The sequence below is a fragment of the Panthera uncia genome, chromosome D4, assembly GCF_023721935.1.
Source record: "Panthera uncia isolate 11264 chromosome D4, Puncia_PCG_1.0, whole genome shotgun sequence".
NCBI classification, from domain to species: domain Eukaryota; kingdom Metazoa; phylum Chordata; class Mammalia; order Carnivora; family Felidae; genus Panthera; species Panthera uncia.
In genome coordinates, this window is record NC_064807.1 from 21975734 (window position 1) to 21992015 (window position 16282).

General features: G+C 44.0%; 1 protein-coding gene across 4 annotated transcripts in view; it reads right to left on the minus strand.

The window, feature by feature from the left end:
* Positions 1-2778: 2778 nt before the first annotated feature.
* The window catches only part of TLE1 (TLE family member 1, transcriptional corepressor), a 91430-nt gene continuing 77926 nt past the window's right edge, over positions 2779-16282 (minus strand). For all 4 annotated transcript variants that reach the window (XM_049648813.1, XM_049648690.1, XM_049648860.1 and 1 more), the window contains 6 exons: positions 12041-12290; positions 9683-9930; positions 6103-6250; positions 4515-4665; positions 3516-3592; positions 2779-3363 (listed from right to left, as the gene is read on the minus strand). In XM_049648813.1, coding sequence (XP_049504770.1) covers positions 3256-3363; positions 3516-3592; positions 4515-4665; positions 6103-6250; positions 9683-9930; positions 12041-12290 — 982 coding nt within the window. In that variant the 3' untranslated portion in view covers positions 2779-3255. The remainder of the gene's footprint in view (positions 3364-3515; positions 3593-4514; positions 4666-6102; positions 6251-9682; positions 9931-12040; positions 12291-16282) is intronic.

Genomic DNA, 16282 nt, shown 5'->3' on the forward strand with positions numbered 1-16282 from the left:
CCCACAGTGTGGAGCCCACTCAGATCCTCTGTCTCCCCCCCCCCCATGGTGACCCCCCCCCCCAAATAAATAAAACATTTTAAAAAATCCGCTCGGGTGCCCAGGTGGTACAGTTGGTTAACTGTCTGACTCAATTTTGGCTCAGGTCATAATCTCACGGGTTTGTGAGTTCAAGCCCCACATGAGGCTCTGCGCTAGAGCATACAGCCTGCTTGGGATTCTCTCCCCTTCTCTCTCTGTCCCTCCCCTGCTTGTTCTCTTTCTCAAAATAAATTTATGAAAAAGGCATTCCAAACCTAATCTTACCAGGATTTCAATTTTTACCCAGTGAACTTCATTCCATGGGAGAGCTACATGGCAGAAATCTGCATTACAGGATGCAAAGACTGTGAGTGATAAAAAACCAAGATTAAATACATCTAGGGATAATAACAATCATTTCCTAACATTTTGTAGGTGAAACCACCAGCACAGGTCTTGGCAAATACAGATGATCAATGAATGTCTAGTTGAATCCGAATTCACTGAACCCAAATTTGTAATCCATATGCAAGGCAAGGGGTACACTAACATTTGGTTCACCAGGGTTTCAACAATCCCAGGATTCCAGTCTCCTTGGAGGCAAGACTGTGACTCCTAATCTCAGTTTAGGAAAAAATTGTTTTCCCACTCACATCCTCCAATTGTGAAACAGTTGCTACTCAGTCCCGCTTCACATACCTGCTTCTGACAGGACTCTGAGAGGCAGGCGTGACTACGGTATTGTTCCCATTTTACAAGTAGGGAAGTACTTGTCTCCACAATTCCCCAAGATTCCAAACACCCTGACTCGAGGAGCAGAACTAGCTCTGGAATGTCTCTTCCAGCACCAAACTAGCAAATACAAGTGGTTTCTTCAGATCCAAGATAATCGAGGAGTTGACAAAGTCTAAATCCTCAGAAAATCTCATTAGAGAAACAATATCAGAAACTTGGGAAACAAGAAAACATGGAAGGAAAAAAATACACCAACAGAAAATGGGGCTATTTCTTTAACCCAGAATCCTTTGACATGTGCCCCCCTCTTTTTTTTTAAAGTTTATTTATTTATCCTGAGAGAGACAGAGAGAGCATGAGTAGGAGAGGGGCAGAGAGAGAATCTCAAGCAGGCTCCTCACTGTCAGTGCAGAGCCCGGCGTGGGGCTCAAGCTCACAAAACCATGAGATCATGACCTGACCTGAAACCAAGAGTTGGATGCTGAACCGACTGAGCCACCCAGATGCCCCTGTGCCCCGCTCTTCTTAATGGGCACAGAGCTGCACAGCAAGCAAGAGACCTCATTGCCCAGTCTCCCACGTGACTAAGTCCCAGCCAATGGAAATAATGGCCAAATTATTAAGTTATCTGCTGGAAAGCACATCTGTCCCCCTGGACTTTCACTATCCCCACTCGTGGCTGGAAGTGGTGATGACTGAAGAAGCAGGAGAGCATAGAGCTGTACTGCTGGCCTGGGCCTCTAAGTGAGACACAAGCCCCTGTGGTTTCTGAGCCACTGTATAGTTGGGTCTCTGTTCTAGCAACTTGACTTCTCCCCTTCTATTACAGAATATAGGGAAGTAAGGCAGGAAAGGAGAGAGAGAACAGAAAAGATAAATACTACAGTAATAAGTCATCAGCGTCTATAATATAGAAACCTACTTCATTAGATTAGGAAAGGATGAGAGAGAAATCAGCTTCAGTAATTAGGGCTTTGCCATTCACTCAACGAGAAGAGAAAATATTTAACAAACTGTACAAACAAATATTTTGGTAAAAAGCAAACAAAATACTGTTAAATGTATAAAAACAAGAAGGTCTGGGTAACAAACGAAAAATATTAAGACAAACTGCCAACAACTTGCTGGATCATAAGAAAACAAGAACATTAAAAATTCCTTAGGTTCTATTTTTAAACAGCCAGGAAACTTGGTTTAAAAATTTTCACCATTGTTTCCTAAAACCTAACAGTAAATAATAGGTATATGAAGAGTGAGACATGGAGCATTTTGGGGAAGGAACATGCATAATCAACTTATTAAAAGCCTGGGGTTACAGATTTCATCTAATCAAATCAATGAAAGCTTGTCCACAAAGAGGAAGACCACACTAATGAGAGATCGAAATGACTAGAAGCTTCAGGGAAAGCCTTAAGGAAAAGAACGGGGCTCAGTGCTAGGTGTGGTTGGCTAAGTCATTCCATATAATAGATCAAATTATAATGAGTATTAATGAGACAAAACCAGTTGGCATCCCAACCTTTCTTTTACAGGTTAACGAATTCCATAGCTTTGTGAATATCGTCAGTCTTAACACTAAACCCAAGTCACCCACATGTCATGAGATGTGATGCTTGCCAAGGGAGAAAATAAAAATTTGAAGATGCTGGGCTTTCATTCAGAAGACAATGTTCTGTCTCCCAAGGATTCGCCAAGAAAAAGGAGAGCTTTAATCTGTGACCTCCAATCACAAGAGTATCTTAGCAAAAACATGAATCCTGATGAAGTCACTTTAGCTTCCCAGATAAAACTGCCATTAGTAAACCTTCAATTACTGAGGATTCCTAGTCTTGAGTTCCCGGTAACTCAGGCGTGTTGATTAGGTTCCAGTGTGATGCAAGGCGACGTCCAAATATATTTATAAACTAAGAGGTGCATTCATTTTAAACTTCTTCTGCAAATGTGTGAACTTTGCTTATAAAACCCCCATCAATGATCCCAAAGCTTTGATTAAAAATAACAAAGAAGGAAAAGGAAAACCACTTATTGGTACTAAAGCCTTTACTGTAATAAACCAAATATATTTACAATTTATACAAATGTTTAACCTTCAACAAAAATACAAAAAAACATTTCACAAGATGCAAAACCAAGAAACAAGTTCATTGGAGACACCACTGCTCTACCAAGCACAGAACATTGAGGGGAACTGCAAGGAACAGAAAGGTAATCTCGGCAGATCACACAGAAAGAAAAAAAAACAAAACAGGCTCTGCCTACCCCTTGGCCCCTCTGCCCACTTTGCTTCGGTGCTCCATTTGGTCTAGGTAGATAGGTGACCTTCAGTTGATGGACTCGTCGCCTCCTCTTTATAGACTCAAAGTAGTTTTGTGTCAAAGTTTGGAAATAGGTTTTCACGTTGTTTTTTTTTTTTCCTTTTAAAATTACAACTTTTCTATTTCTACAAATTCAAAACATTTTGGCCCAATTCAACTATAAATGTGAAACCACATAATGTTTTCAGTAGATGACTTCGTAGACTGTAGCCTTCTTGTCCCCTGAGCCAGTGACTATGTACTTATCATCCACAGAGATGTCACAGCTAAGCACGGACGAGGACTCTTTGGACTGGAAGAGAAAACAACAGGCTCACGTTTAATGTAAATAGAGATACTCAGGGGCCCTGCTCCCCCCCCAGGCTTCTGAAGGCACCTTCGCTCCTGGAGTCACGGCGAATGCCGTGATCAAATTGTCATTCTTGGTAAGGAGAGCTGACTTACCTGGAATATACTAGCTCCGTAGGGGGTCCGCCAAGCATTGAGGAGGTTGTCTTTGCCAGTACTCACAAACCATTTACCTAGAATTAGCAAAGGAACATGTAGTTCAACAATATTAAAATTCCTGCTATACTATTAGCAACCTGGACTTAATTGAACTCCACGCATTTCTAATCACGAACTATCATGTCCAACGGGTTAGGCTAGAACTTGAGAGAGCAGGTTTTGAATCTGGGCTCCACTATGAACCATCTGTGGTCTTGGGTTTTGTCAAAGCAGTGGCAGGGACCGTGTCAGCCCCATTAGCCACTAGACGGATACACTTCGGGTAGCATCACACCCAGCACACAGCGGGTCCTCAAATAGTGAATCAGTGAAGCTGCTGTTCTTTCAGTCAGTCTCCTCTTGATGAAACGGGACTAGGAAGGAATAAATGATGAACTTAAGTAAAATGCCAGACATGACGCATGGCACATAGAATGGGCTCAGTGACTAATGGCTACACATCTCTCCATCCATCCTGAGAACAAATATTTGACCCTACGTGAACTTCTTCATCTTCACTGCAGAGTATAATGGTCTGGGGGGAGCTAAAAATATTCTCTTCTCTGACCCTACTTCCCTCTCCTCCTCAGTCCATAATGACTTCCAACGTGGCTGCCCCAGGCTTCTATAAATCCTGCCCCCCTTCAGAGTGGTAACTACTTGTCCTCCACCTCTGCCTCAGACTCCCCCGCTAAAAAAAAAAAAGAAAAAAAAAAATATCTGTGTCAAAACATCATATTAGGCAACTGCATCACCTGCTGACCTTTCTCCCATTACGAAAACAGGCCGAAACGGACATCACTATGCTCTGAGGGACATATTAAGACAATAGAATGATTGCATCCAGCTGCTCAGAGAACATTTTTTCCAGACATGATCTCTACTGTAATTTTTTTTTTAGAAGTATTTTCCATTGAGGCCATCGGTGTCCTCCCGTTTCCTTTCCGCTAAACTCACCACAATAAGCAAATTTGAGGGACAGCACACAGCTCTCATGGAGATGCAGCTGGTACTTGTCGGGTTTGTTTACGTGAAGAACTTCCACATTGCTACTCTCCATGCCCACGGCCAGCCACTCCCCAGTTGGGCAGTATCCAAGGGAGAATATCTGTAGGAAGCAGAACAGGCTCACTAGTGATTTTGCCCAATGAACTGAGAAGTGATAAACAAGAAATGGGGAAAATAGCAAGAAGAGGGGGATGTAATCAGCAAACTCCAGATTGTAGCATAGTCCACAGCACAAGAGACCGAACCCAGACAAGCCGAGTGTGGAAAACCTTTATGAAACAATCGGAAAACTTGGAACACTTATCACATGTGATTAAGTTAAGAAATTATCCTTAATAATAATGGCATTTGTGTATATGGCATTTTAAAGTGGTCCCTGTCTTTTGCACATACTAACTGAAACACTTGCAGATAGTGTCTGAGATTTACTTTAAAATAATCCAGTGCAGGGGTGCCTCAGTGGCTCAGTCAGTTAAGTGTCTGACTCTTGATTTCAGCTCAGGTCATGATCTCATGGTTCATGAGTTTGAGCCCCGCATCGGGCTCTGCACTCTCAGTGCGGATTCTGTCTCTCTCCTTCTCTCTCTGCCCCACTTGCACTCTCTCTCTCAAAATGAGTAATAAAAATAAACTTAAAAAAAAAAAAACCCAATATTTAAAATAATCCAGTGTTTGGGGGCAGGGATGATACATGAGACCAGACTGGTCATGGGTTAGAAACTATAAAGCTGGGTGATGGGCATTTTAAGAAGCTTTAAAAAAAAAGGCAGACCAAAAATAGTACCCTCCATATATTTGGAAAAAGACTGGAATGAGGAAGACTATAAGAAACTCAACAAAAGATTAACAGGGACATGAAATTTAGTAAAACACATGCTTGTAAACAAGTCGTAATCAAAAGAACAATTCTACCAACAGAAGGCACTTAACAAGGCAATGTCTTTCCCAAAGCAGGTCTAGATTCAGATTCAGATACTCCACATCTAGATAGTCTTCACAATCCATAAAGTTGCCATTTTATATCACTTCAAACTTCCATAAATCTAGTCAGCCATTGAGTCCATTTTCTAAGGGTTGAATAATAAAATGGGCCTCCAGTGAGATACTGCTGTCTTTTTTAAGCTCCCTGATGCAAGGGAAATGAATTAACTCCAGAGCTGTTGTGATTATTCTCTACTCCTTATAATAACCCTGCATATTTTTCAAGCTCTATTTATATGTGAATCAAATAATCTTCTCTCACCCCCACATTAGATGGTGGGAACATGTACAACAGGTCCAACCGTCTATTCTTCACTGAACAAATTCCTTCAGTGAACTCCTGTAGAAGTAAACAACTAGCAGGTCTTAACCAGTAGGGTTTTAGAAACCACTCTAAGCATTTCAGGGGTTCTGCTTGTCTGTGGGTTGTTGTTGTTTTTAATCAGTATCTCAAATTTAAGCCTGGTCCGTTGGCCCAGTTGTTATTACCATGAGATGTGAAGGGAGGGAGCAGGACACCCCACACAGAGATTCCTGGTGGGGAAAAGCCCGTCACCTGTGAGGTGAAGTCATGCTGCTGTAGCTGCCGCCCTTCGCGCAGGTCCCAGGACCTGACCGTGTTGTCCAGGCCGCCCGTCCAGAGCTTGGTGCCATCATTAGAAATGTCAATACAGCTGGCCCCATCTGTGTGGCCCTGGAATTGCCTGATAAAACAAACCAGATTGAATAATGATTTCCTGCCAGAGCTCAAGGTAAACACTGTTGTGTTGTTAGTTTTGGACTCAGTGTGTGTGTGTGTGTGTGTGTGTGTGTGTGTGTGTGTGTGATCTCCTCAGTGTCTTCTGATGTGCAAGATCAAACTAACATCCCCCACCCCGAGGAGGAAACAGCACTCGCGGATTTTCTTTTTTCGCAATCCAAGCGTTAAAGAAATGGAATGCCACTTTAGGTCATCATACGGGAGAAGCTAAATACACTCTTACAGCTCTTCTTACAAATCCGTCTGGAAGGGAAAATTCCTCCCAGGTCTGGAAAAAGTGTTTGAGTGTTAAAAGAAAAAAAAAAAAGAAAAGAAAAGAAAAAGGACAAACACACAAAATCCCACGTGTATTCTGTAAGGAAAGAGGTAGGCCTCCATCACTACATTATAAGCTCAGGGTCCAGAAGCACTCCTTTTCCATGAGTGAATCAACACAGCAATGCCCTTCATGCCAACAAAGCATGAGCTCACGTATTTACTCAACCTTGCTTTCTGTATTAGAAAGAGCCCTGCATTAGGAAATCTGGACTCCCAGAGACAAAGGGTCATGCTGGCCTCCTGACTTAGGGGCGCTGAACAGAGTCAGAGCTAATTGCTGAGGCGGCCCCGTGGGCACCTCTGCAGGACCCTGCCTGGAAGCTGAGCGCATGCTTGTTCTCTGAAAGGGAAACCTTGTGCTTTGGAAAACACTACCAAAACCAATCAACCAACAGGGACTCGCTGAGCACAGATGCTTTGCCAGGCCAAAGCAGGGTTTGCTGAGGGGTAGGCAAAAGTGAGCTACCGCAGGGTTGGTGATCTGTGGGTCCCGGACCTGGTTTTGCATGCCAACAGGGAACCGGCAGGGAAGTGACCAGAACAGGCCCAATCACTATGGTGAACTAGGCGGGATGCATTCGAGTGGCTTGGGAATTTCAACACTCAGAGGAAGGTTTCTATGTCTGTCCTTCCTCTAGGTGCCCTTCCCCCCCTTATTCTTTTTCCCACAGATCTCCAAACTTTTAAACTGGGCTTGGAATTTAAAGAGCATGGAAGATGAGACAAAAGCACCACTTGCTGTGAATTCTGAGACAAGGTGAGAGCTATCATTTCAAAAATTGTTCCTCCAAAAGCTATTCTGAATGTCCATCTTAGTTCTCTGCCCCCACCCCTGTCCCATGCACACACACGTTCCCCCAACCACCCCAGCTTGCCTCCGAGACTCCCCCGCGGGTCACGCCAGTCCCAGATGCAGCTTTTGAAAGCTGATTTGCTCTTCTTTCCATCAAACTGCTCTGGAAACCCAGTGACCTCCCTCTGCATCCTCTAGAGGTCATAAAATACTTTCTCGCCTTGACTACAAATGCTGTTCTCTTCTGACTTCAGGTGCTTGGTGGTGGCTCCTCCACCCCCCTGTCCGCACATCGCAGCACTACCTCAGCCTCCTAGAAGGCAGATACCAGGACTGTCCAGGCTGTGGTGGGTCTCAGTAGATACTGAGATGCTCAGCAGACTCTGTGCTACCCTCTCACACAGAGTAGCCACTAGCCGCATGTGGTCAGCCCACACTGAGCAAGACATTTGTAAAGCACTACCCCATTGTATCCAGCAGGTGCTTACTCCCGGGAGCCGGCACAGAGCAGGGGTTCAGGGCACAGACAGGAGAGCAGCACGCCTGCACCCCATCACATCTCCCCCACGCCCGAATGTGTGAGCAGACAAGCTGACTTTTACCTTCTCTGTACCTCGGGTTCCTCATCTATAAAATTAGGATAATTACAATGCAGACATTATGAGGATTAAAAGGATTAGTGTTTAAAAAGCACTTAGAATTAAAATTTTGAAAGTGCTATTTATTAAGATTTTTTTCAAAAAAAGAAGAGGAAGAGGGGCACCTAGGTGGCTCAGTCATTCAGCTTCTGGCTCTTGGATTTGGCTCAGGTCATGATCTCATGGTTCGTGGGTTTCAGCCCTGCATCAGGCTCTGTGCTGGCAGTGTGGAGCCTGTTTGGGATTCTCTCTCTCCATCTCTCTCTGCCCCTCCCCTGCACGCTCTCTCTCTCTCTCTCAAACCAAATAAACTTAAAAAAGAAGAAGAAGAAAAGAAAAACAACAAACACTTGCTAGGCTAAAAAAATCTGAAGTGGCTGTCAGCTCTAGCTACGTTTGTCAATTTTGCTCATTCTGAGTTGCCCAGTGCCCTACAAGGGAAAAATTACTACCAGAGTGCCACCCGTACGCAGGGACAGAGCCTGGTTTGGTGACACTGGATTTCTACAGAAGAGGTCTGAAGGGAGACGAAGCTGCTATAATGACTCCTAAAGTCTGTCCCCTTCACTGTGGCACTTGGGCCCAAAGCATTAGAAGAGCCCTGCTAAATAATCTACACGCCTAAAATCACAATATCAACAAAGACCATTTCCGAGTGAAGATGAAATAGAAAACAAAAAAGCAAAAGATGACAGGTTTTCCCTGGGATGTTTAGCTAGCGCTTCCCTTCACAAAGACTTTGCTGTAAGTGTGGACTTCGACTTCGGCAGAGGGAATGAGGTGGCCAGAGCCGAGGAGAGACACAGAGATGGCAGGACTGCAGCTGTCAACAGTTCAGAGGAATGATTCCAGGAAGCCAGGCCCATTCCTGGGTGGAGTAACCCCTGGAAAGGGCTGATTTAGTTACTGAGAAACATGTATACTTTAATATAATTTTTGTGGGAGCACCTGGGTGGCTCAGTCAGTTAAACGTCAGACTTTGGCTCAGGTCATGATCTCACGGTTCGTGGTTTTGAGCCCCACGTTGAGCTGTCTGCTGTCAGGGCAGAGCCAGCTTCTCTGTCTCCCTCTCTCTCTGCCTCTCCCCTGCTCACGCTCTCTCTCTCAAAACTGAATAAACATTTAGAAAAAAATAAATAAAATCATTTTGCGAGTAAAGTTCATGGAATCTCCTCTTCTCATGTCCTTTTGTTGGTTTTCTGTTCTCCTTTATCACTCGGCTCCTGTTTGCACAAAGTTCTAGCCAAAGCCAAAAACATCGAGTATTAAGGACCCTTGATACTGCCAGGTAATCCATGGTGCACGTGCTGCCCCTTGGCAAAAATCAGGAATACTTTTTGGACAGGTCTGGCATCTGTAAGTGGCTGAAGAATGGGGACATCAGGGAGGTAAATATAAATTGTGGGGGACACTGAGCATAGCAGCCAGACTGTAAACCCCCCAGAGGGCAACTGCCACAGTTTTGTCTTCATACTCCCAATACCTGGAACTCCCAGCCTGGCACACAAGAGGCTCTGAACATGGGCCGAGAGCCTGGGTGCAGCCAGAGAAACAGAGGGGACAGGAGGCCTTCAGGCCCAGGTAGCTAAGGAGGGAACCCCCACCATAGACAACCATGTCTGCTCACCTCACCAGCGTCTGGTTGTGCAGGTCCCAGACCGCGATGTTGCCGTCACTGCAGCACGAGAAGCAGACCTTGGAGTCGGGGCTGATGGCCAGGGCGTAGCACGCAGGGGCCGAGGACGTCAGCTCCGCCTTGATGCGCGGGGTCGGAGCCGCCAGGTCCCAGATGGACAGAGTGCTGGCTTCCCCTCCCACAATGAGGGTGCAACCATCAGGGAGCAATTTGCAGGAACGGATGTAGTTATCTCTGTTCTGTGAAATAAATGTAATTCAATTGCTATGATGCATTAGCCAGCACTAACAATACCATGTTCTCTAACTGCTATCTTGGCTTTTGACTTGAAAAATAGTATTTCATGGACACTATTTAATAAAGCAAGAGTTCTGTTGTAAAAATTGGGATCGAGTTGTAACTGTTCCCTTTGAAACGGTAAATAAAACAAACTCCTGGGCTTGCTCGGGCATGTGCAAACATTTGGATAGAACTGTTCCCGACGTCCAGTTTCCTGCTGAGTAGAAAGAACTGAAATGATCAGTGGATGCAAGATAGGTGTACATGTACCTCTCTATGAAGAAACCACTTTTCAAAGCTAGCTTATAAATGTCCGACCTCATCACCCTCCATTATTTACCATTTGGAAACTGCAGACCTACTGCCTAGGTTTTGATTTTCGTTACTGTTAAATCTCTACCTAAGGCTTGCACTAGTCATGTGGATCCTTATTAAGAATTTAACAGAGCTGCTTTCTCAAGCGATAACATGGCTGCTACCATATTCAAGCCTCTCAGTCCAAAGAAATCGATAAAAGATGGCATCTTCCTATCGAAAGCAACACACATTAAAAAAGTAAGGTGAGACCTAAAATAACCCTCCCCTCCCTGAAAGAAGTAATTGCTATTCTTCAACCCAAATAGACCGAGCTGAAGTTTTCACTATGCTTTGACCTATCATTCATAAATTTCAAAAGAGACGATGAACATTACAAAACACTCCTACTATTTTAGAATGTCCGGCTATGTTTCAGCGTGTTTCAATTTCATTAATGGAGATTTTTTAAAGTTATTTGATTTGGTGAGCCTGGGTGGTTTAGTCAGTTGAGCATCGGACTTCGGCTCAGGTCATGATCTCATAGTTTGTGAGTTCTAGCCTCACATCCGATTCACAGAGCCTGCTTCAGATCCTGGGTCTCCCTCTCTCTGCCCCTCCCCCGCTTGCGCTCGCTCTCTCATGAATAAACATCAAAATAAAAATAAAGTTATCTGATTAAAAAATAAATCAATGGGGCGCCTGGGTGGCTCAGATGGTTAAGTGTCTGACTTTAGCTCAGGCCACGATCTCTCGGTTCATGGGTTCAAGTCCCATGTCAAGCTCTGCTGACAGCTCGGAGCCTGGAGCCTGCTTCAGATTCTGTCTCCCTCTCTCTCTGCCTCTCCCCCACCTGCACTCTGTCTCTCTCTCTCTCAAAAATATAAACATTAAAAAATAAAATTGAAAATAAAATAAATCAATAACTACTCCAAAAAAGGCTTTTGTATCTCAAAAACACCGTTCTTCTTTCTGAACACTGTCTCTGGAATCCTCACCAGTCGCTAGGCACGCAGTGGGTGAACTGTTCCACCCATCACGGCGAAGTGCAAGCAAACACCACATCAGGGGCAAGGTGGCCTTTAGTCTGCTTAGGGCCAATGGTACGTGGTCTGTAAATTCTGGGGTTACAGTTCAGAGAAGAGAACATGTCCCAACATGGCGTATGGATCCTGAAAAATGCAAAATGGCATTCTCATACTCTGGGAGGAGGTGGCTTCGGGTGCCTTGGGAAAGCGTTCTCACCGTTCCAGTTTTGCAGATAGCCACCCTGTTTCCTTGCAGTGTGATCTATTAACCTTTCCCGAAGTTAAGGTAATAAAACCCAGCCAGCCCTCCCAGATCTCCCTGAAAACACAGGCCCTGTTCAGAACGGTTTTTATGCCACATTATGAAATGTTTACCATTCAATATTTATGCAAAGGCTGTAGGGAAATCACAAGTTAAGTGGACCGCAGGGCTCAGAGTCCAGGCCTAGTTCAATGGGAAACCCCCTTCTGAGTACACGTTCAAACAAGGACAGCTTCTGTAAACCACTGTAAAATATTTTGTGAAAGAAATCCATCAACTCTGGGATTTAACCACTGAAACAGCAACAAATGAAACCTTCACATTTCGGGCGGGGTGGTGGTGGTGCGGGGGCTAAATAGCTAACGCAGGAAACAGAAAGGGCTTCCATTTCCTCATAATGGGAATAAAACCCAGGCCCAAACAGCTATTTCCTTATTGAGTCTCCAGGGAGACATTACCCTTGTGCACCAGTTCCTGTTCGCTCACCAGACAGTCGAGCTGAGACACGGGGCTCTTGTTGCCGGGGTGGCTGATGTCCCAGACCTTGACGCAGCCCTTCCCGCCCGTGTACACGTGTCTCGTGGGGTTGCTGATGGTCACCGCGCACACCACCTCCCCGTGGTTCAGGGTGTTGATCTGGCGCGCGTGGCGGGGGATGCCGGGTCCGATGAGGGCGTCGGGGGGGAAAGGGACGGGCTGCATCTGACCGTCCGCGGTGACGTGGAAGGAGTATGCACTTTTGGGGAAGGGAACAGTTAGAGAGAGATAGAGACAGGAGAGGAGACAGAGAAAACACAGATCATAAAGCAGTTAGTCATCACCTCAGCAGCCTCTGTGAGGAAGAAGAGGAAAGAACGATTCTCCTCATGATTCTCTGAAATCAACAGAAGCTGAAGTATTTACCGAAGGAACAAATTTAAAATACATAATAGCAGAAGTCTAGGGTGTACGTATATTAAACTGTATTTTTTAAATATTTAGAAATTTCTCAATTGTGCCTAACCATTCCAGAAAGCATCCCTTCAAATCCCATCTACGACGCTAACTACGCTTCCTAATTAACATAAAATACCTCCTTCCCAACACCCCTGTATAATTGTATGATTTCTTACCATAATTTTAAATGATTATTTTTTATGCTTCAGATGAAGCCCTCAAGAACTCATAATAATTTCACACAGTAAACACTCTATTCCAACACTAACATATGAAAACAGTTCTAAACGTACCAGTTTCAGGCTTGAAGTTACTCTTTTGCATAATCAAGAAAAAATAATAAAAGATTCTCTTTTTTTTAATGTTTATCTATTTTTGAGACAGAGCGTGAGCAGAGGAGGGGCAGAGAGACAGGGGGACAGAGGATCTGAAGCAGGCTCTGCACTGACAGCAGGGAGCCCGGCGCAGGGCTCGAACCCACAAACCACAAGGTCATGACCTGAGCCGAAGTCAGATGCTCAATTGACTGAGCCACCCAGGTGCCCCAATAAAAGATTGGCTTTATGACAGATTTTTTTTTTGATGTATATTTTTATTTTGGGGGAGGCTGGGGCAGAGAGAGAGAGAGAGAGAGACAGAGAGAGAGACAGAGAATCTGAAGTAGGCTCCAGGCTCTGAGCTGTCAGCACAGAGCTCGACACGGGGCTAGAACCCACGAACCGTGAGATCATGACCTGAGCCGAAGTTGGTGGCCTAACCAACTGAGCCACCCAGGCACTCCAACTTTATGACAGATTTCAAGTTTTCTCCTCAACAATCTCCCTACCTTGGCCACAAACCCCAGTTTTATCTAAGGCAGCAAAGTACTCTTTGGTACCCTCCCCAGCTTCCCTTTGGCTAGGTATGCCACGTTTTCAGCAGTAAGAGGTACATGCTCAACATACATGCACTGCTGGGGACATGTGGTTCATAACTTCAAAGAGAGGGACGCCAGGGGATCCAGAAGCTCTCTGTACTTTTGGCTCAATTTTGCTATGAACCTAAAACTGCTCTAAAAAACAAAGGCGATTAATTAAAAGAAAAAAAAAAATTTTTAAGTGAGGAAGATCAGGATTCCTGTCCTCTTTTCTTCCTCCTTCCACTGCCTCAACTATGAGCAAGGTGCCTTGCTCAGCCAGCCTTTTGGGGTCACCTTCAAGGTGACTCTGAAGATGGAAATCAATTGCTGAAGGAAGTAGAACACAAAGATAGGACGCAGAGGCCCTGTGACACTGTGGGGCTGTGAGACCTGACCTAGGCTACTGACAGCCAGTATCTTTTATGGGAGAGAGAAATAAACCTTCATGTTGCTTAAGCTATTGTTTTCCTCTCCTGTAAAATACAAACCTAATCCCAGTACATATTTATTTCCACCTCAAAATCTTAAGGCATATTTTATGTTTTGTGATCTAATGATTTAAACTCCAAGCAATAATATATTACAGATATAAAACATGCACAAAGAAAAGACACTTTAGAAGGTGGAAAATGCAGGGGCACCTGGGTGGCTCAGTTAAGCGTCCAACTTCAGCCCAGGTCATGATCTCATGGTTCGTGGGTTCGAGCCCTGCATCGGGCTCTGTACTGACAAGCTCAGACCCTGGAGTCTGCTTCGAATCCTGTATCTCCCTCTCTCTGCCCCTACCCCTCTCGTGCTCTCTCTCTCTCTCAAAAAAAGAAATAAACATTAAAAAAAAAAGAAGGTGGAAGGTACAGAAGTGCTAATACCCGCCCCCAGCATCCAAGCAGATGGAATTATGCACATGACACTTTTGAAGAGACCACTACATTCACTTTCTTCTTATCTGAAACATCACTAGGCAGTCTAGAAGTTCAACATTAAGCCTTTTCTATAGGTCTGCATATATAATAAATAAAGGATGTAGAGTTTCCATAACCCTCTGGGATAAGTCTGGGGCACTTTCTGGAACTTGTCATTGGCACCTTACATTCCCTTTACAGATCTAAAGACCATGGGTATTACCACAGAACTCAAATTTTCATTTAAACGTTCACTCAAATTTTGTAAAATAACTTAGCACGCACAAAATTGAAAACTGATACAAGGTTATTAGGTTTCCAACATGCCTGCACATAAAACCCACATAATTCCCTAAGCTTGAGAAGAAAATTAGGCTATTATTTTCTCTTTATGAACGCAAAATATCATATACGTGGAAGGCTTGAAAAAGAACTGCCTTGACCCCAAACCAAACAACACAATCTTAGATATATGTTATTTCCTGACAGACTGGTTCCAGTAACTAATCTTAAATGGCTAGCTGAACCAAATCCTTAACATTACTCTTAATTTGAATAATTGAGCACACATAATGGGAGCCCTACAGAATGTCCTAGAAAATAAATATGCATACAAAACAACTACAGCTCCAAGCCCTTACAACACCACACGACTAAATTCCCTGTTTTTTACCCAACGGTATCCTTTGGTGTCCTTAGTAACACATCAAGCCCACATGATATTCTAATTCTAATACAAGCACACTGTAGTTAATTGAACCTATGCTATTTATTACAAGATATTTGGGGTTGGAATCAAATAACATTCACTGTATTGCCCTGAAGACAGGACCACAAGAACTGGAGATTAACTCTATTCATGTTCTGGAAGAATTCTTCAAGGTCCAGTAGTAAGTTGTGTGACCCAGACATCAGGTACCATGAGTTGAGTCTGAAAATAACAAACAGCCAGGTGAAGCTTAGAGAAATGACCAGAGCGTTTTCATAAAACAATTGAACTGAACGTATTTGGTTAGAACAATGGCTGACGTGGGGAGAGAACTTGCCTCTTAAAGCTTTCTATGCTGTGAGAATAATGGCGCTGTGTGAAGGTTAGTTTCTTGGTCTGCCATAAATCAAGGTGGGTGCCCCCAGGTGGGCAAACTTTCCATCAGGCACCATTATAGCATTTCTAGATTTTTAGGGGAAGACAATTTTACCTTGTTTCAACTGGAAGCCCACTTATTATAGAGTTAAATGATCCAGATTAAAATCGATGCACAAAGTGTAGACAGAGAGCTGTACATTCATTTTTGGAAGATACCCGCCTCTCTCCCAGGTGTCCCCTTCTTTAAACCACACAGGTGGGCTGTGATATCATACTGAGGCAATTTAAAATGGATTCACAGAGTAGTGAACTGCAGCCAGAAGCTGTAAACACTGCTTGGTCCCAGGAGAAACCCATATGGATGTTAATACATCAGTCACAGGGGGCCTTGCAGGAAGCTGGTGCTGCCCGCTGTGCTGGAAAGCCTAATCAAATGAACAAACCAGAACGATGCAAAGGGCTGATAGGTCTCAAAGAGGGATCAACTGGAAGGAAAAATGAGGGGAGCAAATGAGAGCCTGGAATTAGTTATTCACCTACAGGAAGAACAAGAATCTTGTTGAGAAAAGGCCACATTGATGGCATATCATGGCAACGTTAAAGACTTCCCAGAAGGAAACTTAGATTTCCTACTTATTGAAGAACCAGGAAAAGTAAAATCAACCAGGAAGGGGAATTTATAGAGAGTGAGGATTTAATAAATACCTCGCAAGCCTGAATTCAGAAAGAGGCCAGCCACCAAAGAATGTACATGGAATGACTGGATTTATAGAGTTTCAAATACAGGCAGAATTCATCTGTAATATTAATCCAGAGTGGTGACTCCCCACAGCTACTGCAAGGAACGTGAGAGGGGCTTTGTCAGTGTCCCTGGTGAAAAGTCACTGAGCTATACACATATGATT